Source organism: Quercus suber, unplaced genomic scaffold (assembly GCF_002906115.3).
Source record: "Quercus suber isolate HL8 unplaced genomic scaffold, Cork oak 2.0 scaffold_994, whole genome shotgun sequence".
NCBI lineage: Eukaryota > Viridiplantae > Streptophyta > Magnoliopsida > Fagales > Fagaceae > Quercus > Quercus suber.
Genome location: NW_027070409.1, coordinates 142,708 through 166,326, shown reverse-complemented (window position 1 = coordinate 166,326; position 23,619 = coordinate 142,708). Strand labels below are relative to the sequence as shown.

General features: G+C 32.8%; 1 protein-coding gene across 1 annotated transcript; it reads right to left on the bottom strand.

Moving 5' to 3' along the window:
- Nucleotides 1-8,330: 8,330 nt before the first annotated feature.
- On the bottom strand, nt 8,331-14,294 carry LOC112021369 (NAC domain-containing protein 30). The gene is made up of 6 exons (XM_024053940.2): nt 14,166-14,294; nt 12,919-13,132; nt 12,016-12,236; nt 11,737-11,910; nt 10,464-10,767; nt 8,331-9,200 (listed from the first exon to the last, which is right to left on the bottom strand). Exons 2-6 carry the CDS (start codon nt 13,079-13,081, stop codon nt 8,947-8,949), a joined length of 1,116 nt encoding a protein of 371 aa, XP_023909708.1. The 5' UTR covers nt 13,082-13,132; nt 14,166-14,294; the 3' UTR covers nt 8,331-8,946.
- Nucleotides 14,295-23,619: the final 9,325 nt, after the last annotated feature.

Below are 23,619 nucleotides of genomic sequence, written 5' to 3'. Positions count from 1 at the left end.
CACCGCTGAGCTCCAAGCTCCAAGCTCCGATCCCCACACTGACGAGCAAGCTCCAATCCACACACCGACGAGCTCCAACCTCCAAGCTCCGATCCACACACCGAGCTCCAAGCTCCGATCCACACACCAAGCTCCACCATCTCCCTCACGCAGCCGATTCTCTCCATGCACAGTGAGTTTCCCTTTTCCATTTCTCAGTTCGATCCCCTAATTTCTCAGTCCGATCCACCCTCATTTCTCAGTCCAATCCACCCTCTCATCACTTCATTTCTCAACCCGATCCACACACCAAAAATACAAAAAACTGAAAGGGCCGACCCACCCTCAAACCCATAAACAATCCAACTGAAAATCATCAGTCCCTCATAAACAACCCAACCTTTATTATTATTATTATTATTATATTTTTTTTAGGCTATGATTGAAATTTCCTCAGTTTTATTTGTTGATAATGAGTATTGGGTGTAGCTGATGTTGAGTGGGTTGCATAAATTTGATGTGGATACTGTGGGTTTGGGTATAAATTTGATGTAAAAATAGTTGCTGTGGTGGGAGTTGGTTATTGGGCACAAATTTGATGTGGCTATTGTTGTTCTGTGAGTTGTGAAATTTGATGCGGCTATTGTTGTTCTGTGTTTTTCTTTTTTTGGGAAACCCTTTGTTCAGTGTTTTCTATAATAACAATGCAATGTGATTTGTTCATAGGTGTAAATATTGATTGTGATGGTATTATATTGTGTACGTTGTTGATGATACAATTATACAGAAATATATGTGCATAAAAATTTTGGTACTCGTTATCAATGTGGTTTGGATATTTTCTGTTTGTGACTGTTTTTATTTACTGTGTAATCAATAGTATGCTTGTTTACATACCTCTTAGACCACAGTGTTTGTGATTTTTTAGATGAAGAAAAAAACCAAAGCCGCAATTCTTGCCTCAGTTGCATCTGTCCTTCTTGTGGGTGTTGCATTTAGGGATGGCAATTTTTACCCGGCCTGCGGGTACCCGGCCCGGCCCGACCCTAATGGGCCAGGTTTTACCCGGTCCGATTAGAAATAGGGTCGGGTATGGGTTTAAAAAAAAAACCCGAAGCGGGTCCGATGTGTTCTTCACATGTTCTTGATTTTTCATCACATGTTCATGCATAAACACTAGTTTTGATCTTAAATCCACATCAAAAATATGAAAAATATGTTTGTTTCATAATTCTTTAAAGTACTTGAATCTAGGATATCACCGTACACACACATTCACTAGAATTTATTTGTCAATCCAAATGAAATGCTTAATAAACTGAATTAGGGATTATCATATGCACACACTTTAAATTCAACATGCAAATTGATTGATAATATATTGGATGATGTGATATGAATGTTGGCTATCATAGTCTAGAAGACCGATTTCACCGGGCAAGGTGGGTGCCTAATACCTTCCCACTTTGTAACATAGCCTCTGAATTTAGATCAAAAGTTAGTAGATCAAATGTTTATCCTTGTAATTTTCAATTTCTAGATTGTAACTAGGAAATAAAGCCATGTACTTTATCTTAAATTGTATCTAGGACCAAAGTCATGTAATTTTCCTATGATCAAGGTACATTCAATTTCAAATGAATAAAATGAGGAATTTTTCAATTTTGGTTTTCTTATTTATTCCAATAATTAAATAAGTGGCGACTCCATTGTAAAACCCTTAATCTAAAGGCGAAAATATAATTAGTCGAACCTCTATTTTGAGAGGCAATAACACGACTCCACCCATTTATGTGGGTTAAGTCCAACACACCTTAAAACGGGTGCCGGGAGCGCGGTCTCTCACAGAAGCATATGAGTGCAGTACAAGTAAGAGTGTAGTACAAGAATGTGTGCTATACAAGTAATCTAGTTGGACCTGAAGCCCACAACACTATACACGTTAACAATATGGAAATATAAGCCATTTGATATTTGATTTTTGTTCGCAAAGAGCTTCTTCTCTCTTTGGTATTTCTTGGCATTCTTTTTGAAGCACTTCCTCTATTTCTCTACCTCATTGGAGTATTCTCTCTTTTGCCTTGTATCCAGGGGAGTCAATCTCGTACCGAAGGCTGTACCGGTTTGGCTAGCGGAACGATATATTTCGGTACCGGTTAATACCGGTGTACTGTTTCGGGTTTACCGCTATTTTATATATTTAATACACACACACAAACACACACACACACACACACAGAGATATATATATATATATATTATAAATGTGCTACGTCCATAATATATTCTCAATACTTTTACAACAAATCATATGTGTGTTATTTTTTATTGGTTCTAACTTGAACATACTACTAAAATAACTTTTTTGCCCTACCAATAAAAACTCATAACAATCTAAAACTTAAAACTTGTTGTGAAAGTATTATAAAAATATTGTAAATAAATTTTTTTTTTTGGTACACGTATCTCAATTTTCCACTACCCTCTTCCAACAAATTTTTTTTAATAACTCACTTTTTTTCACCTCCACTCATTCTCTTTTACTTTTACAATTTATCTTTCTTTATTTTTATCTTGATTTTATCTCCTCCACATGTTTACCTCCATTGAGTCTTGTCTCATTTAAAATTTCAAAAAGCTAGTCTTATCTCCTTACCTTTGGTCAATCATCACGTGGGCGCCCAAAGCAAGACTCTCCGAGAAACACTTAAGACATAAAAAAGCAAAGAAGAAGAAGAAGAAGAAGATTACAGGAACACAGAGTCACAGACATTACAAAGACTACGAAGAAAAATGGAAAGCTAAGTAGAAAAGAGACTGAGATACAAGAGAGATGTATCAGATCAGGAAATTTGTTAAGAAATTATCTTAGGTGAGTGAAAAAATACAAAGAAATCTATGTTTTTGTTTCGGGTAGGTATCCATTTTCCGGCCGAAATCCGGTATTTCTGCTGGTGTGTAGAGAAAGTCCACATTTATTACACTTCTAATTTATTCTTTACTTTTCCCCCTTTTTTCCCAAATAAGCTTATAGCTTAACCCAAGCTTTTCTAGATCTATTAATTGAAAGAGTTGTAAAAGTTGACATAATGTTATTTATGTATATATATATATATATATATTTTTTTTTTAATAGGACATGCTGTTCTATAATTTTATTTGAACCTATATGGTTTTTTTCCTAACTTTGAATGCATATGAATTTTGCCAAAAGTTTTTTGTTTTTTGCCTTATACCATGCCCTTTGAATTTTGCTTATTTTCAGTAGCCTATCTGTATAATGTTTATAAAAAATAATTTATTTTAATTTAAAAAAATGCGGAGACAAAAAACAAAAAAACAAAACAAAACAAAAAGTAAAAAGTAAATAATATTTAAGCAAAGTTCAAACGCACACTCCAATTGAACATGTATCGATTGAGGCACTTAGAAAAATAGTTAGTAATAAATAGCAAGTAAAGGCGAAGCGGCTATGTATGGCCTATTAGATTATTGTGGGCCCTTATCAGTAATTATTTTGGCGGGTGGTATATGATCCTTGTAGGGACCACCTATTGGAGGAAAAATCGTGAATTTTGCATGTGGACCCTCGTATGTTGGTCATTATTCAATAAAATAACCCTATTTTGAAGGCATTGCTCATCTCTTTTTTATTTTAATTTTCCTTGTTTCTTTTTGGTGAGGGGAGGGGGTATATTTTTGTTTTTAGTTATTATAATAACTAGCTTATAATAAAATTTTTTTTTAGAGGATTTTAACATATGACATTTACTCTTGATGATAATTTTTTATTATCAGATCAAGACACCAATCAATTTTTAGTGTAATATCTTTGTATATGCACAAATATATTTAAGAATAACTATGGACCTATGGTTATATATGAAATGTTTTTTACAAAGGTTAATGTTACTTTATTTCTTTTTAAATATTTGCAACATAGCAAGAAGTTGAAAGGGCTGGCGCTTGAAAGAATCTATTGGCATGGTAGAATATTAAGATTCTTTGTTTGGGACATATTTGATGTAATTGGCCAATTTTTTAACAAAACGCCATTTACTTGTAATTGGATAGATCTATAATGGGTTTAGTACTTCAAGAAACAAATGTTCAAGTTTAGTATTGAAGTCATGCAAGTCTGACAAAAAAACAAATGAAGATGTGCTGCTCATTAAAGCTCGACAAATGTCTCGACAGAATACTTTCTATCGAGGTTTAATGTTGAAGCTCGACAGAAGTTGTATCTGTCGAGAATTACGAAATCAGAAATTTCATTACACTCATATCCTTGAGTATTTATGTAGAGTTTCTTTTCTCATAACCCTAGACATATATAAGGATTATTTTAAGGGCCGTCGCACTTGATACAAAGGTTGTTGTACTAGTTGTTACATGCATTGTGTGACCAGAGACAGAAATTTCCCTAGTTCATCATATTCTCTCTAGAAGCTATTGCGTTTTTACACCAAGGGTTTTGTGACCAAGAAGCTTCTTGATCTTCATTGTTGTATGAACTGAAGAACTTTGCTACAAACATCTTCCTCAAGTTGGAGTGTTAGTCACGTATTAGGATCCGTGCATCATTGGTTAGTTATATACTGGGATTCGTGCATTGAAAAGAGAGATTGCCGTTACAATATAAGTCCAATTGGGTATTGGGGTAAGGGTTCAGTTGTAGGTTGGTATTAGGTACTGGGATTCCTTTTACTTGTAACCATTTGTTTTGATAATAGTGGATTCTTAGGAGTGGTGACCTTAAATTCACCCAGTGGGGTTTTGTCTTGGTGGTTTTCCCCATTCATAAACAAATCATCTGTGTCAAATTTAATTTCTACTGCATTTAGTTATTTGGCGATTTGTTTGTGCTACCACATTATTGCATGTTAAATTGACTTAATTAATTGACTTGGACAATTAATTAATTAATTTACCAAAGGGGTCAATACATTTTTGGCCTATTAACTGAGGTGGCGTGTGAGAGATCAAATGGACATAGTTTTGGTGGCATTAGGTAGATTGGAGCAATATATTTATGATGGTGGTAGTAGTGAGCAATATATTTCGAAGGGAGTTAATGGTATGGTGGCAATATCGTGCTTTTAACGACAATTGAGGGATACTAGAGAGTTGATTGTGATAGTGGTATGTAAGAGGAGGTGAAGGCTAGTAATGTCAAGGAAGGGAGAGGCGGCTTTTGAACAAATTGAAAGATTAGAGTTGTAGCTTTGATAGCATGTTAAAAGTTAAAACTCTAAAACAGAGAGAGAGAGAGAGAGAGAGAGAGAGAGAGAGCCTATATACTAAACCTTGATTATTAACTATGATTGGACTTGGGTCTTGACTTGAATTAAATTTGATATCTTTAAGTTTAATAGTAACTGTCACACACAAATTTGATGACCCAATTCAATAGCAACTTTGAGATAAGGCTCGAATATTCGAATTCTTGTACTCTACTATTCAAATGGATGACAGTGCATAACAATTACGTGATACCCTATTGAACAAAATATACTAATAACTAATTTATGACTAGTATAAAGCATTTCATGATTTTACAATAATAATATTTTGTCCACAATATTTTCATAATAATTCTACTATAAATTATAAATAATAAGTTGTTATTAGTTATAATCTCACATTTTTACCCATTTATAATCGCTTATTATCTATAATTTATTGTAAAATTAGTCTAAAAACATTATGAACGTAGCATTATTTGTTATTCATTTAATAATAACCAAAACTCTTGAAGTCAAGATTGGCGGAATAGATGCAGTACTGATGTAGTTCCCGCCATAAACTATAGTGCAGAGGAGGTGGAAAATCTAGAAGATGGTAAGGGAGAGAAAAATGAGTAAAGATATGTGGGTAATGTGGACATTTAAATAGGGGCATCAACCTTTTAAGCATGTTAGAGGATTAGATGCCTCCTTTGTAGGGAGCCTGACTTTCAACGCTAAGGTGTTAGACAAAATACAATTTATACTCTACCGAAGTAGGGACTTATTAGATCAACAATCACTTCAGCTACCCCCTTAGTCCTTGTACCTTTTCTTCTGTGAGTGCTGTTAGTTGGAAAAAAAAAAACATTATTTTTAGGGGCAAACACATGGGATGGTATAGCCCGTTTTTGTATATCTTTTTATATTACATTATCCATAATGCTTGTACTGTCTTACAAACTACAGAGTACAAACTTAAAGGGTTTATATTTTTCACTTTTTTTAAATTATTAATTTAATTAATATTCCTATACTTTTATTTGTTTATTTCTTTGTGTTGCATCCTCTTCTCTCTAATTATGTATGCATAAAAAAGTCCACTTGGGTAAATTTATATTTATCGACTTATTTGATTATAATTTTTTTAGGCAAAAACAAGTTCTGCTTACCCAAATAAACCAACAAATGAAAAAGTAAAAAAAAATGATCTATTCCAAACACACACTAAAACACTTGCATCAATGCTTTTATAATAGAAAAAGTACCACATTTTGGTCAACTAAACCAAAAAATCACTCATGTTAGATTATGCAAAGTTGGAATTTTATTTCGAAATAACATTAAATATTAAAAAAATTTGTTAGTTGACACGTTTCAAAACAATGTTGAAACTAGCATCTCGAGTGTCTAAAACTCGAGTTTCAAGATAAAAATCGAGTTTTTAAGTCTCGATTTGTGTAGATCAAATGTTGGAAATCGAGTTTTTGAGACTCGAGTTTGGAAATCGAGTCTTAAAAACTCGATTTTCACTTCGGTTTTTGCTTTTTGGATCTCGAGTCTTAGAGACTCGAGATGCTAGTTTCCTACTTTCTTTATTACCCATCTTAACTTACTATATTCTCCCTCCATACTATGCTATTCTGCACATTACCCTTGCAAAGTTGTATAAAAATACATAATTGTTATAGTAGCCATAAAAATACATAATTAAAAATTTACAATCCACTATTAATTTCACAGTTAGATTTTTTTAAAATAATATTTTACATATTTTAAGGATAAATGAAGAAAGTAGTCAAGTAGATAGTGATTGTTGTGTGAAGAAAGAGAAATAATTTTAAAAAATAAGAATAATTGATAATTTAATAAAATATAGTGTAAAATAGATAATTTGATGTGAGGTGTTTTTTTTTTTTTAAGATATAAAGTATTTTGAAAAGTGAGTATGTAAAATAGAAAAAATAAATTTTTATACTAAAGTAGATAAAAAATTTTGTACGAACATTTAAATAGAACAATTGGCTAATTTTCTGAATGCAGATAAAAGATGGTTCTAAAAAACTAGTAATTTTCGAAGAGATGCTTCAAATGTACTGATCCTGTTTTCAATGCAGCTTTTTTTTTTTTTTTTTCTTTTTTGGGCATCCTCAATGGAGGAGGATATTAAAATTTAGAACCTACAAGAGTATCTTAGTTTTTTTATTTGCTAATTTGCTACCAAGCTCAGCTCAGGTTGGTGGGACAGCCCTTTTAACAATTTTTTATTTTTATTTCGGACTGTAAACCATACAGACAAGTAAGTAGTAGCTTCTCAAAATTTGGTCCAGTGGGCTTTTTTTTCTTTTTCTTTTTTTTTTTTGCCTAGCCATCTCAGTTCTTCCACTGGTCAAGGTACATTACTGGCTCCGAGTTATATAAACATCCGAGGTGTATAAGGTTTTGCAAGGTTTTATTTGGACTTTTGGAAGGGATCCTAACTTGACCAATTTATGGTTTTATATTGCGTTCATCTTGCTGTTCTTTTAATACAACTCATAAACCACTCCTAATAAATAAATAAAAAATTAACTCATAAACTACACCCGAATTAAATCTGTGATGTGACCACCGCGTACCATGATGGTTACTCAAGTGAGCAAGAGTTAGATTTTAAGTATCCAATAAGTAGGTTAAGTAGAATTTTAAAAAAACTGTGATATCCCTTCCTGGTTACATTTTTTTATGAAGCAAGAGTATGCAACTTGATCCAAAAACAATTGGTTAATAATGTTTCTTATAGGTCTATATATATATATATATATATCTAAAAGAGAATTAATATCTGCCGCCGATAAGGATGCTGAGGAAATAGTTGATGAAGTTCTTGAAGAGTTGAGAGAGGAGGGAAGATGACATAATGTGAAGGTGGCAGAGAAGTCCCCGAGCTTGCTGCCAACACTGTGAATGAGTAGCACAGCTAAAACCGCAACATATTGATACTAAGGATTTGGAAGAAGAATAAGAAGAGAGACTTTTAAGTAGCCCAGCTAAAACCGCAACATGTTGATACCAAGCTTAACTTTTACAATTTACACTATAACAACCAGTTCTGACCTAACTAAAAAGCAATATACAACATTCAAGTACAGCAAGTGAATCTATTGAAAAAAAGAGTAAAGTTTCTTACATTTGAAGTTCAGAAGAAATAACAGGCAGCTCAAAAATTGAAGAGCCAACATCAGCCTTGCATAGTTACATAGACAATGAAACAATCAGAGTCCTACCTATTAGTCTCCTCAATTAATTAGACTAGTCTGCCAGCTTCAATTTCAGACACCACCGCCTACATTCCTCTTCTCAGCTATTATTCCACCAGAACTCCACTGAATACACGGTCCATTGTTTGCTGATAATGGAACATAGTGCTTACAAATATAGTAATGTACTTGCTAATACACACATATAACTGTACAGTGTACACATGTATTTCATATAAGGAGGATCTACAATTTACAAAATTTGTCTCCAAACTGTTTTCGGATGAATCTTGTTCAACCCATTTCATGACATTTTATATAATTTTATATAATTATCTATGTATGCTTGTGATCAAATGAAAATTAAGTCATCTAAACTGGTTAGATTATTAATTATTTCACGTGATTAAAAGCACATGTAGATGGTTATTTTGATGATCATGTAATGAACTTGAAGAATATTCCTCCTAATGCAGTTTGGACAAAAATTCTGTTAATTTAGATTAGAAAGGCATGAAACACAGATACTTCCTAAGCTTTCTCTTTCTGGCAACAGCAGCCGTGTTTTCTTGATCTGCAGCTACTATTTGGCTACTGAATGGTAGGGTCAGATTGTGAGAATTTGATGATGAACCTTCATTCCTGAGGTTTGGCTTTGGAATTTCGCTTCCTTGACGGTGCACAGCTGGTTCAGGTGTAGAACTATCAGTTTTGAGGATTTCTGAAGGTGTCAACATTTTTTCTCTATTAAGAGATCCTGCAGAGCAAACATAAATTACATTAATTGATGTATATTATTATAGAGAAACAACAGTAGCAATTGATAGTAGAAGGATTCCCTGTTTACAGCAATAAAAGAAAGTGTAACAAAAGCTCAGATTTTAGTATGGGCATCAAATTTGATGAGAGTGCTATAATAATTGAGCAGGAGAAATTCAGAACTCAGTAGAAGATGGTTGAACTGCAACAGATTAGAGACATACTGGGAATCTAAAAGAAAGTAACTAATGCAATTTAAAATCCTAATCTCACTAAAAATGCATCTGGTCTCACTTGACAGCCTAAGGGCTGAACAATAAGATATTACTAACATATTTACCGCAGAATGATAATACATGAAGAAACAATTGTCACAATGAAATCTATAACAAACAGCTCGAATGGGGCTTACAGACATCTAGTGAGTCTTGAACTCATGATCTCACCCTCTATCTTACTGTTATAACTGGAGGAACTGTCATCTAATCTATAGCTCATTGGTGAATGGACTTAGGAATTCACAGTTGTGGTGAATAAAAATTTGAACTTAGCCAAGGACAAAAATGCTAAACTTCAGCTGTAACATGATACTATTTTATTAATTCCAAATAAGTTTCTTAAATCAAATCGTAATCACATTGGAATGGAATGGGAATATCGTTGTAGTACATCAAACACTAATCTTAAATTAAGCAATTATGCCAGGTATTGAACCGGAACATTTCACAGAAATCAACACTTTTAAATCTTCAAGCCATGTGGCTGCTCAGCTTAAGCTACAGACAGCATGAAAGTAACAAATCAAGTCCCTTTTGATAAACACCATAATAATATATGTAAGTGTTAGAATTATAATTAAATGATTAAATTCACTATTTCCTGACAACTTAAGATTTTGGGACAATTGCTAATTTATTAGGGTATCAAAGCAGAAAATCCTAAGTTTGATCTTTGTTACTACTCTGCCTCTTGTATAAAATGTTAAAAGTCCAAAATGTTGGACCCCATTTATTAAGGGGGAGTTTAGGCCTACACGTGAGGGGGAGTATTAGAATTATGATTAAATGATTAAATTCACTATATCCTAATAGCTTAAACTTTTGGAAAAATTGGTAATTTATCAATAAGAACCAGTACCTTGGATTTACTCGAGTTCAAAGATGTATGTGTTATTCAAGAAAGATGATAATGATACTAATAGTTGTCATAAAAACTACAACAATTAAAGTGGCGTAGAGGAAAGTCGAAAATGTTGACAGACCTGAAGTAGCTGGAAGCACAACCACCTTGTTTGGTTTGACAGGTGCAGATACATAACCAGCATTCCTCTGGTTATTTTCAGAATCTATTTCTTGAATCAAAGCCCCTGAGTCAAACCAGTCATCTGATGATTTGGTCACGCAACTTGATTCTGAACTTGAAGAAGGGGATAAAGGATTCTCAAAATCCAACATTTCAATAAAACCATCTTCAAAATGGTCCTCTACTTCATGCAGATTTTGATGCTGATGATCTGGAGATCTCTCCATCACAGCCAGCATGACTCTGTTGTCATCCACACTTACCTACGAAACATAATTACACATTAAAAAAGAGAGAAAAAATAAACCACCACACACACACACACAAATAAAAGAAGGTTAAGTGTTACAAAGTTATAACTCTGGGGGGTCAATTGTGTATTTCTATAGTTCAAGGGGCAAAGTGTAAAATGGGGTATTGTTTAGGGAAGAAAAGTGTAATTTCCCCAATAAAATTCTTCTAGATGAATCTTTATTGTGTCAAAGAATGCCTTATGTTCATTGTGTTATCATCAAGAATTGTCATTGTCTTCAAAGGTCTATTAGAGAAAAATCCTCATTTAATCAACACTTAGCAATTAAGAATATACAAACTTCTAGGATGTGGAAAACCAAAGCAATATTCAGCTCTAATATAGGTAACTCTTGACAATCAAAATCCAGATCTACTCCCAATTTACAATTACAAGGATACCACCTTTCAAGTCACTGTGAAACGCAGTTTTGCCTTTCTTGTCAGGTTAAGTGTTCAGCCTATTGATCGACACTGCACCATGCCAGTTTTGACCCTTGCACCCCTTCTCACCTCTCTCTACCCGACTGGACAACACAACGTGTCCGCAACTTGTGTTTGGCTAAGCCAAATTTCTAGCTTATTTGGCTTGTCTGACTAGTTACAGCTCTTTAAAGCATATTTTTCTAAGCAAAACTTTAAACTTATATTGTAAGCTAAATGTAAGCTGATAAAAATAAGCTATCCCAGACACACACTAAAACAGTATACCTGACCAGAAATTTCCTTGGTTTAAGGCATTTGGTATATTCTTGTTTTAAGTTATCTAAATGCATTTGCCAATGAGCTCTAGCTCAACTGGCATCTCCTCCCCTTATAAGTCCTGGGTGGAGGGTGAGATTGTGAGTTCAAGACCTATTAGTGCATGTGTAACTTACCAATTAAAAAGAAGAAAGAAAACTAATCTAAATGTCAAGGCCAGGAAGCTGAGGTTGACACACCTGAGGCTGGCTTGTGGAACTTTGTCCAATACTATTGTCGGCATTTGGAACAACTGATTGAGTAGTGTGAATGTGATTTTCACTTGCAGTATTAGTGCTACCCAGTTTCAGCTGCTTTTCATGGTTTTGGCTTTGCTCGCCATCACAGAAGACTCCGCACAGCGAGTTGCTTTCCTGCAGATTTTTCACCAAAACAGCAGTTGTTTGGTGTTGATAATAAAAGAAGAGGTTATTATGTGAGGTAACAAGCATATAGTGCTAACAAATTCCATAGAATACCTTCATGTTGCCACCTTCAAACTGTCCTCTCTGCATCCTGTATTCATGCATCACCCAGTTGGTTCTACGCTCATGAGGCCCTTGGCCTTTATAGAATTCAAATGTAGTTCTCAAACAAGTGGTCATAGAGTCTAAGACAATTTCATAGGCCTCTCCTTTGATACTCCATTTTCCATGCTCATAAACTCCATCCACCTCAGAGTGAATTAAGAACCACATGCCTGCATATACCAAATTACCAGAGATTACACTTAAAATGGTACAAAACATTAAGTCAAAACCCAGGAATATATTAATAAGAGAAATTTTTATTCAAAGATGAACACTAATTGAGCATATGCAGAAGGAGGAAAAAAAAAAACTGAACATTTTTCTTACAATAAACATGTTCTCTCTGAGTATAACAAAAAATTCTTTGTCTAATAAGTAAATGCTTACTAATACATATAGCGTAAAAGATTTCTAAAATGCATAAGTGAAACACCAAATGTTGTGGATGAGTTAATGTCCTCAAATTTATGCAGACTACGTGGAAGAAATAAAATGGATTTTTTTTTTCTTTTGTGATAAATGTCAATATATGCGATATCAGCACAAGGGCCAGCAACCATAATGGCGAACAGAATTTACCCAAGACTGTAATCAATGCAGTAAAATGACATAATTTTGGAAGTAGAGATGTAAACAGTTAGAATCTAAACACACATAATATCCAATGCCTCAATCCCTCAAAATTTTACCAATCACTAAAATCAGAGTTCAAATAGGTACTAAAAACGAGTGATATTTTGGGAAAAGAAGAGAGGGGGGGGTGGGGGGGGGGTTTGAAGATTCCAAAATATATAAGCTACCAAGATTTCTACACTATCAAAATATTATAAATTAAAAGAACATGAGACTTACCAGGGGGCAGATTTTCAGGGTCATAACGAAAAAAATCAGAATCTTTTATCAAATTGCTGGGGAGATCTCGGAGATCTCCCTTGTTGATTTTGTACAAACACCCAATGATTTTCTCAGCAGTCGAATGTGATTCAATACCACTGGGAACTGGTAGAGGACACATTGTCAGACAATTCAAAAGGAAGGGAAACAAATCTGCGACCTGAATCTGTCCCTGCATAGATTGTAAAACAAAGGTTCATCAAGCTGCCGAAGACAATAAATAATTAGATGAGGTAGTCATATGTTGCCAATTCAGAAAAAGAAGAAAAATGAAGACTACTATTGTGGAACTAAATTATATGTTAGTTTCAGCATGCGAGTAAACTTCAATTTCATGAAAGATAATCATGCTGCATCATCGGACATGGTCCTTTTGGGACCAATATCAAATGAAACACTCAAACACAGAAAGAATAACAACAAACAAAAACCCAATTAGAGTATCCTCAAGAATTGGATCTGATATAAAATCTAAAGTTCGAATTTTAAGAGACCCAGACCAGTATCAGCTACCTGTAAGACTGTAAGAGCACCCCAATTGCAAAGTTCAATGCTTGGGACAAGATTTACATCCAAACATAATAGACAAACATGAATTAACCAAAAACTCTGATCTAATCTCAATTAAACAGTATATACAAAGTCTAAAAAGGTAGTTTGGCATTCAAACAATCCCAGAGTTGACTAACAAATGCTCTAAAACAAGAAATCAATAACCAATATGATTTTGCACAAATATTGTGCTTGACCCGACCAAAATTCAGAACAAAAATTCTTACTCACAAAAATTCAAAGCAAAAAACAGATAAATTCATCAAATTCAAACATCGATTACACTCAAACCAACTCTTACCAAAATAACAGAGTTTATTCCAAAATTAAATTTCCAAAATTTATCACAATACCAGTTTGATTCATAAGGGTTTTCTCTTTAAAAAAATTTAAAAAAAAAAAAATCTAAAACTTCTGGGCTTCCTAAACTTTTCTATAAAAAGTAAAATTTTTTTTAAAAAAAAAAATTTGAAAACTTTCCTACGCTTTTCTTTTTCCTTTTCTTTCACTTTCTCGTTAAACAAACAAAAATACCCAATAAGGAAAAAGGCCATGAATCAAGAATAAAGGAATTGAAGATCTAAAAGGGAAATCTAGGACAATTAATGAAATTATAAGACAAAACCAAACAGAAAATTAATGAGAAATCAAACCTTAGAGAGAGAAAAAAACTTCTAAGAGAGATTGGTCACAGAGAGAGAGAGAGAGAGAGAGAGAGTGAACACTGAATAATTACTACACCAATAATCCCCAAAGCAAAAAATGGATGCAAGATAGGCTCTTGTTATTTTATAGGCAAAGCTCTACTCTAGTGAGATTGACTTGAGATTGACCATAATTAAAAGCAGATTAAGTAAATTAAAGTAATTAAAACTAGCCGCCGCAATTAAAAATTTAATTACCACTCATTAAAAAATTTGATTACGTCACCCACCGTAAAGTTTTTACGCGGCAAACTCCTTGCTGTGCACGCTATCCCATTATTAACGGAAAATTAATTTGTTTTATGCATGGGAAAATACATATGGGTGATGTGTCAAATTGTGGTTGGTCTTTGTCGATATTCTAGTGACAGGTTTGTCAGTTTAACCTAGCATATGTGTTCAGACATCGAAATGTGGCAATGATTTTGTTGCAATTTTCAGTTACAACTGGTTCGGAGATTCGATTGCTGATAAAGTAATCACTACGCCTAAACATGGTACATGTCATATGATAGATTAATGCATGCATGGCACATTAAATTGGACATCATAAGTGGCCAAATATTTGGAAAACATTAAATAACATGTCACTCATGATATGTAGCAATCGAATAGTTTTTACCCAAATATATATATATATATATATATATATTTGAATAGTTTTTTGCATTAGCTAGCCATACGTAACCTAAGCACCTAAGCACGGACCAAAAAAATTATTATGATTTAGGCATAGCCTCAATGTTAGAGGAAAAAGTGTCTAAAGAATATATTTAATATAGTGAAAGTTTTTTTTAACTGAATAATATAGTGAAAGTTAATGGATGCACCGACTTGCATTTTCAACTCACAATTTCAAATGTTATTCATTTTTCAGGCGTGCTTGTAAGTTGGCATGTGTAAACTTCAGTAGAATTAATGATTATATTTAATTAAAGAATTTAATATATATTACATCTAAAATAATGAATCCTATACCTAGGTTTTATCTTATTTAAAGACTAAAGACAAAGACTTTTTTTTTTTTGAGCGGTTGTGTCATGTATGTGACTTGGACAAAATGTTTATCACCGAATTATAAGAAACAAAATTATAGGTCCATTTTGCGTAACCTTATTTTGGTGAGGTGAAAATAAGTTGAAATTTAACTAACTTGTAACTAATATATATATATCACTGGTGCTAGATATGTTCCTGAAATGAAGCTTTAGATGCGCATCTTGAAAAAGAAAGGGTTGTCAAACTGGCAAAGAAAATCTAAAAATCATGTCAGTTTCAGTACATGCATGTAATCCTAAGCTTCATAAAGACAAACACGTGGTATCCAGGAATATTCTCCCTTTGGTATTTATATCAAATGAAAAGAAGATAACAATAATAAATAATAATAAAAAAGTCAAAAACCAAATGACAGTGTCCTCCAATATTTCAGATAGGATTCGATATAATAATTTATATAACTTAAAACTCAAGCTCCAAGTTTTAATCACCCAGACCATTATTAGCTACCAACTAACAGCATGATCTATGCTTTGGGAGACCATTTCATTCATACGTAATAGGCAAAGATATGTTGATGATAAGATAAACACTAATCCAATCTCAATTAAAACATTCTTAAAGGGCATGCATGTTGTCATTCAAGTTTTCCCACAAAGGTCACAACACATGGTCTAAGAAAATAAATCAATAAATATTAATATGAATAATTAATGCTTAAAAAAGAAACATAATTAATATTCAGAAAATAATCACTATCTTAACTAGATGTCCCTGTGACTCGAATACGAACACTTTGATCAATAAATATTGTGCTTGAGCCAATTAATGTTCAATTATTCAAGTATTGGTTTTCATGAAAATTAATTCTAACAAAAAATATCTGAGTTGAATATTATAATCAATTATAGAGTTTGGTTCTTAAGGGGAGACAAAAAAAAAAGGCATTGACTAAAACTAAGATTCCAAAATCTTTCACTGTTATAGATCCAAAAGAGTTGTGCTTTTCTTTTCCATGATTTTAAATAAACCCCCCAAAAAAAAAAAGTCATATTCCTATTTCTTTTCATGCCCCAGAAAGGAAAAGGCAACTAATCAATAATAACGAAATCGTGGTTCGATTTATATCAAGAAGTTAATGAAAGATTAGAATGTAAGATCGTAAAACTAACCAAAATTAATTCCCAGCTGATTAGTGAAATCTAACCTTAGAGATGGCTAGAGATCAGAGAGATTGCGGAGAGAGTAATCATGACTTATATTCCTTAATGAACAAGCAAAATCAGAGGGGAGGGGTTGGTATTTATAATTATTGATACTTAACTGTGGTTAACTTTTGACCCGGCACACAATCAAAATTGAACTGTACGTACTCCCTTAGCATTTAGCCAGTTAGCACTTAGCAGTGTCAATGTGACAATGTGTTATTAGCCACCCTCTATAGGCCATGGCGCAAAAATGGAGGGCACTTAAGTAGTGGTGTGGCTACGTGCTCTTAACCATGATTAACTTTTAACACAGCACACAATTAAAACTTGATTGTCGACTTAGCTGCGTCATTGGCCACCGACCCAAAATGTGAGGGGATAGGGTTGGTAGTAACTATATATATTATATATAATATAGAGTTGAAAATTTGATACTTAATACTACTATTAAAAGTGGCTAAATTTGACACTTAATACAAGTTAGTAGTGGTGTGGCCGTGTGGGTGACTCTTAATTAACCATGTTTAATTTTTAACCTGGCACACAATTAAAGTTGGGACTGTCACTTGGCCACCCACACTGAGGCACTTGATTACGTGGTCTTTCAGCATTCGCTGAGCTCATGCATTCTTTGTTATAAATTTTTTTCTCAAAAAAGAAAAAGGAAAAAAAATTACACATTAATTTATTAGCTTGGAGTCTTTGACCCACTTTCCAATCGTATCGCGCATGGGAGATTTATGAAACCTTCTAGATGATGACGTGTCACATTATGGTTGGTTTTGTCTATATTCTACAACAGGGTTCACATGAATTTAGTTTTTTTTTTTTTTTTTTCCTTAATACTCTTATCGGACAAAGTGAATTTCCTATTAAGTTTCCCTTAAAAAAATATATTTCACATTTCTCTCTCCCACTATCTAACTAAAAAACAAAAACAAAATTGTCCATATATGATATGATATATACTCCACAAGATTGACGTACGGCCAGGCCAAATTATTTGATACGCTAAGCTCATACGTCTAAACGTCGTAGGCATAGTTTTTTTTCCCCCACGTATTGGATAAATGCATCACAACTTGGCTCTTGGGTACATCACATTTCACAAGATATTAGAAATCAAATCATGTCACTCACTACATATAGCATATTGAAATATTTGGATAGTTTATATTGTTTTAGTCATATGTGACCTAACTTAGCTTTTTAAGCTTGGACAAAAATGATCATGATCATGACATGACCTCAATGTTAAAAGTTAAACATCAGATTGAAGTTCATTGTTTCTCAATATATTTAATCACAACACTAAGTGCGAAGTGACTTTTATAGCCATGAAGGGAGATGTATCATGAATGTGATTTGACCACATTTTTATTGTCGATTCTATAAAAAACGAAAGATATGGAAGTTATATAAGTCAAGAAGCTTGCAGATTTAGTTATTGAGAAAAGAAAGAAAATACTTACTTTTCTTAATTTAAAAAAAAAAAAAAAGAATACTTACTTAATTAGTTAAGGAAGTAAGGATATTGGGTTGAAAAAATACTAATGATGTAACATATTTTGTTATATATGACTTTACAATACAAAGTGACATGGTAATGACCGTCATAATAGATGGATTTCAAATATTATAAGTTATGTTATGATAATGACTATAATGGATAGATTTCAATTATTATAAATTGTGTTATGGTAATGACTGTAATAGATGGATTTCAAATATTATAAGTTATGTCATTTTTTCTATCTTTATCCTTCTCTTAGCCAAGGCATAAATTCATTAACTTTGTTTTATGCATTGTAGAAGGCAGATTTCATGTTCAACTCACCATAAATATGCAAAACTTGATTCCTAAGATGCCAAATAGTCTCTTATTTATTATTATTATTTTTTTTCTAAAAAAAGAGAAAAAGAAACTCACAGTCACGGATGTGATCACTGCTTTCAATTCACTTAACCTTATCATGTATGACGTGGAACTATGTGCACTATAGCGAGACTTGTCAGTACTCAAACTCAAAACATACTCCTAGACTCAAGGTATGATTGGTCACAAAAACTTCGTACCAACACCTCAACAAGCGGATAAATCCTAAACAGAAAATAGACTCTATGCTAATTATTAATTGTTCCGCAAATGTCAGCAACACTGAAATTTTTTTCAGGTGGAGAGAATGCAGTACTACTATAGTAGTACTTCGCAAGCAAGCAAAAGCACTCAATATTATTCCAACAAGTCTACCCATAAACGTTGCAACTATATCGACCACAAAGTGATCTCCAATTCCTAATTGGCTAGTTGTAAAAATATAATTAATTAAATAATATAGTTAAGCAATTAAAAGTTAAAAAAAGAAGAAGTGAGACACTTTGAATGTAGTCACTCATACCATATGTTATTGGAGACGTGTGGAACAAGGTCACAAAGTTGTGGTCAAATTTTAGTGGACCCCAACTCAAGGGTCTTATATTAGATTGTTATGATTGGTTAAAAAAATTAATTAAAAATTTGTAATAAACAGGAACCGTTGCATATAATCGTGCTTTATGAATAGATAGATTAAAAAAAAAAACAACTGAATTTTATATAAATGGTGCGGCTTTTTCTTTCTTTTTTTATGAATATAAATGGTGCATCCTAAACCTCAATTTCATCCCCTTCTCAAACAAAAGAAAAAAGTTCATCTGATCACACCGTCAAAGCAATTGGGACCGTTGATAGAGGTGGAACTTAGTTAGTCAATGAGTACTGACACAAGGACCCGAGGTATATTATGTAGGGCTTATCCATCCAGAAGGTACTTCTAGAATGGAATAAATTTATTAGTTTTTCATTGAAAATAGAAAAAAAAAGAAAAAAGAAAAAAAGAGAGTGGAATAATGAGAATATGCCCCGGCAGAGTCGGCACTGCCTTACCAAAATTTTGAACTTCAAACACTAATAATAATAAAGTTGCTCTCTGGGATGTTGGGTTACACGTGAACGATTTTATGGCTGGTCAGTGTCAAAAGAATTATCAAATAATTTTTCTAGCTAAAGAGAATTCCTATCAATAATATATTGAAATGTACTTGTCCAAGCTATGAGTTAACATAATTTCTGTGCTTCTTATTTAGAAGAACATTTAGAAAACGAAATGAATTAGAGGTTTTTAATGGTAGGTTCTGAATTTCTAGTCCCTAATCCCACTAATCTCATTGTAACTTTGTAAGTTAAGGTTTATTTGATATTTGTATTTTAAATTTGGAAAATTGTATAATTTCTTATTTTGTGTTAAAAAGAAATGATAGAAGTACTATAATGGTATTTGAGCTATTTTAATTTCATTGCAAAATATGCACAAGATTTATGCTTCATCATGTGTTTTTTGAAATATGTCTAAATTAGGAAGATTAAAGACTTGTTTAGTAGCAGTGTTTAAGTAATGAAAATTGTTATTTAAACATCTCAACATATACTTTTATATTTTTTTATTCGCACGTATTCTTATAAAATTTAAATAACGTTATTAAAAATCTTTTATGAAACCTGGGCCTAATGCTTCATTATTGACGATTACACTATGGCGTTTCAAAATGACGTTTCAAAATTCGCACAAGATTTATGCTTCATCATGTTTGTGCTTATCCTCCAAACCGACTCGTACGCTTGGACTACTTTAGTATTTTCAATGACAACCTTTTTTTTTTTTTTGAGTAGTTTTCAATGACAACCTGGTTTTATAACATCCCATCAACTATAATGCAGAGAAGAATATATCAGTGAGAACACACATTATTCTTTGACTATTTACGAAAGTAAAGCAATTACTTAGGCATGTGCCACACACTAAACACAGGCATAGCTCCATGTATATAGTTTATTATATCCGGTTGGCATATTATATTACAGCTTTATAAATATCATGAGTGGTGAAAAGAAGGAACCTACTAAAATGTATATTTCCTCAAATCAGTCCAAATCCATCGTGATAGATTTCAAGTAGTATGTGTTTTCATCCACCCATAAAAAAAAGTGTTATTTATTTATTTGTTTTTAGATTTCATAGAATTGAACATATAATATTTTAGGAATATTGTTTTTTTATTGTCGCAGTTGGTGAAATTTAATATCTTATCTTTTATTTTATTACAATTTTTTTTATTAATTGAGTTAATACTCAAATGTCCTAAATTATTATCGCGCATCATTAGTGCGGTGGTCACTTCACAAGTCTAGATGTTTGTGAAGTGTGCATAGTAAGGACTGACGTTCAAGTCTTCAATTAGCAGACGTACGTCATAAATTGTATTTATTATTGTATTTATAATAATAATAATAATAAACCACTCAAATATTCCAAACTGTGACAGAGTTCAAGAATTAAAGTTTTTATTTTGTTTTCTTTTTAATTTAAAGAATTAGAGCCGTTATTTCTGTTGTACATACCCCAAAAAACAATGAAATGAAAAGATACTTGTCCTTAATGCTCTCTCCTGGATGCCATACTCTCTTCAAATTTGTAAGAGAGTATAGTTTAGTCAATAAATAGTATTGCTCTGCTAAATGAATTGCTTTTGCTTTTGGCCAAATTTTAAACACATAACAACAACAACAACAACAACAAAATTGTATTAGAGGGAATGGTAGGTTCTGAATTTCTAGTCCCTAATCCCACTAATCTCATCTTAACTTTGTAAGTTAAGGTTTATTTGAGATTTGTATTTTAAATTTGGAAAATTGTATAATTTCTTATTTTGTGTTAAAAAGAAATGATAGTAGTACTATAATGGTATTTGAGCTATTTTAATCTCATTGCAAAATATGCATAAGATTTATGCTTCATCACATGTTTTTTGAAATATGTCTAAATTTGGAAGATTAAGGATCTGTTTGGTGGTAGTGTTTAGTCAACGAAAATTGTTGTTTAAACACCTCAACACGTATTTTCATACATTTTTTTATCCGCACATATTTTTACTAAGTTTAAATAACGTTACTAAAAATCTCTTATCAAAATCGAACCTAATGCTTCATCATTGACGATTACACTATTACGTTTCAAAATTCGCACAAGATTTATGTTTCATCATGTTTGTGCATATCCTCCAAACCGACTCGTACACTTAGGACTACTTGAGTATTTTCAATGACAACCTGGTTTTATAACATCGCATCAACTATAATGCAGGGAAGAATCTATCAGTGAGAACACACATTATTCTTTGACTATTTACGAAAGTAATGCAATTAATTGGGCATGTGCCACACACTAAACGCAGGCATAGCTCCATGTATATAGTTTATTATATCCGGTTGGCATATGATATTACAGCTTTATAAATATCATAAATAGTGAAAAGAAGGAACCTACTAAAATGTATATTTCCTCAAGGCAGTCCAATCCATCGTGATAGAATTCAAGTAGTATGTGTCTTCATCCACCAAAAAAAAAAAGTGTTATTTATTTATAGATTTCATAGAATTGAACATATAATATTTTAGGAATATTGTTTTTTTATTGTTGCAGTTGGTAAAATTTAATATCATATCTTTTATTTGATTTCAATTTTTTTATTAATTGAGTTAATACTTAAATGTCCTAAATTATCACCGCGCACTATTAGTGCGGTGGTTACTCTACAAGTATAAATGTTTGTTGAGTATGGGGTGGAAAGGGCTGGAGTTCAAGTCTCCAATAGGGAGATGTATGTTATAGATTGAAATTCTATTGTATCTATAAAATATAATAATAATAATAATAATAAACCACTAAAATATTCCAAAGTGTGACAGAGTTCAAGAATTAAAGTTTTTATTTTATTTTCTTTTTAATTTAAAGAATTAGAGCCGTTATTTTTGTTGTACATACTCCCAAAAACAATGAAATGAAAAGGATATTTGTCATCCACAGTAGTGGAGCTAAAAATTTAGCTATTTGGCTCCACTAAAAGTTATTTTATTTATTTTACCTACACATATGCTGCAGCAGTGGATCTATTTTAGCTTTCAATACAATAAAATAATATAAACATCACAATAAAATAATATATCATCTACAATAAAATAATATATCCCACTACCCAAAAAACATTCACAGCACCAACCACAATCACCTCTACCATCAGCCACACCCATAACCACCACCACCACCATTAGTCCACAATAGGGAAAAAAAAAACAACCAACCCAAATCTTCAATTTTTTTCCTCAACCCAGACCAAACAAAATCACTAATCACAGACAAAATAAAAAATCACCAATCACAGAGCTGGGCTTCGATGAGGAGGACAGTGTCGACGTGAGTTTGATCGGCAGAAGAGAAGTGGGTTTGAGGCGGATCGGCGACATGGGTCTGACATGTGCGGCGGTGAAAGAGGCAACGCTGCCAAGGAAGGAGAGGAATCCAGAATTCGCTGGCTCTTGATCGTCGAGGAAGAGATCATTTTGAACTCTAAACCCATTGTTTGCGCACATGATCGTGAAGCCGAGCATCAACACCGAGATGAGGAACGATCTGATGGAGAACGTGTGGCTGAGAATGACGAGAGGCTGATTGTAAAGTCTAGGTAGCGAGGAGAGAGAGAGATCGGCTGTGAGGGGAGAAAGAAAGTGAGAGACGATTTTGAGAGAGTTTGAGGGAATATTATTTTAATTAGGGCCGAGAGTAAAATAGTATTTTTTTTGTTTAGCTCTCATGAACAGTGCACATTTATTTATAGATGTGTACTGTAGTAATGGAGCTAAAAAAAATAGATTTAGCTCCACTGCTGGAGTATGCTTTTTGATGTTTGAGGAGCTAAAAAATACCAATATACCAATATAGCATCACTGCTGTGAGTTCTCTTAATGCTATCTCCTGGATGCCATACTTTCTTCAAATTTGTAAGAGAGTATAGTTTAGTCAATAAATAGTATTGCTCTGCTAAATGGATTGCTTTTGCTTTGGCCAAATTTTAAACACATAACAACAACAGCAACAAATTTAAGAATTTTTTTTTTTGTTTTTGTTTTTGAATTTTAAGAAATTTTAATTTACTTATTATGTGATTATATGACATCAATTTCGTTCACTTTCATGATAATTGTTAGAATTTATATAATTCTATATACAAAAATAATAACTATCATATTAAATATTTTTGTGTATTGCACGGTCCATGGCCTAATGGGCCACAGGCCCAAGTATGTCCATGAGTCCATGACG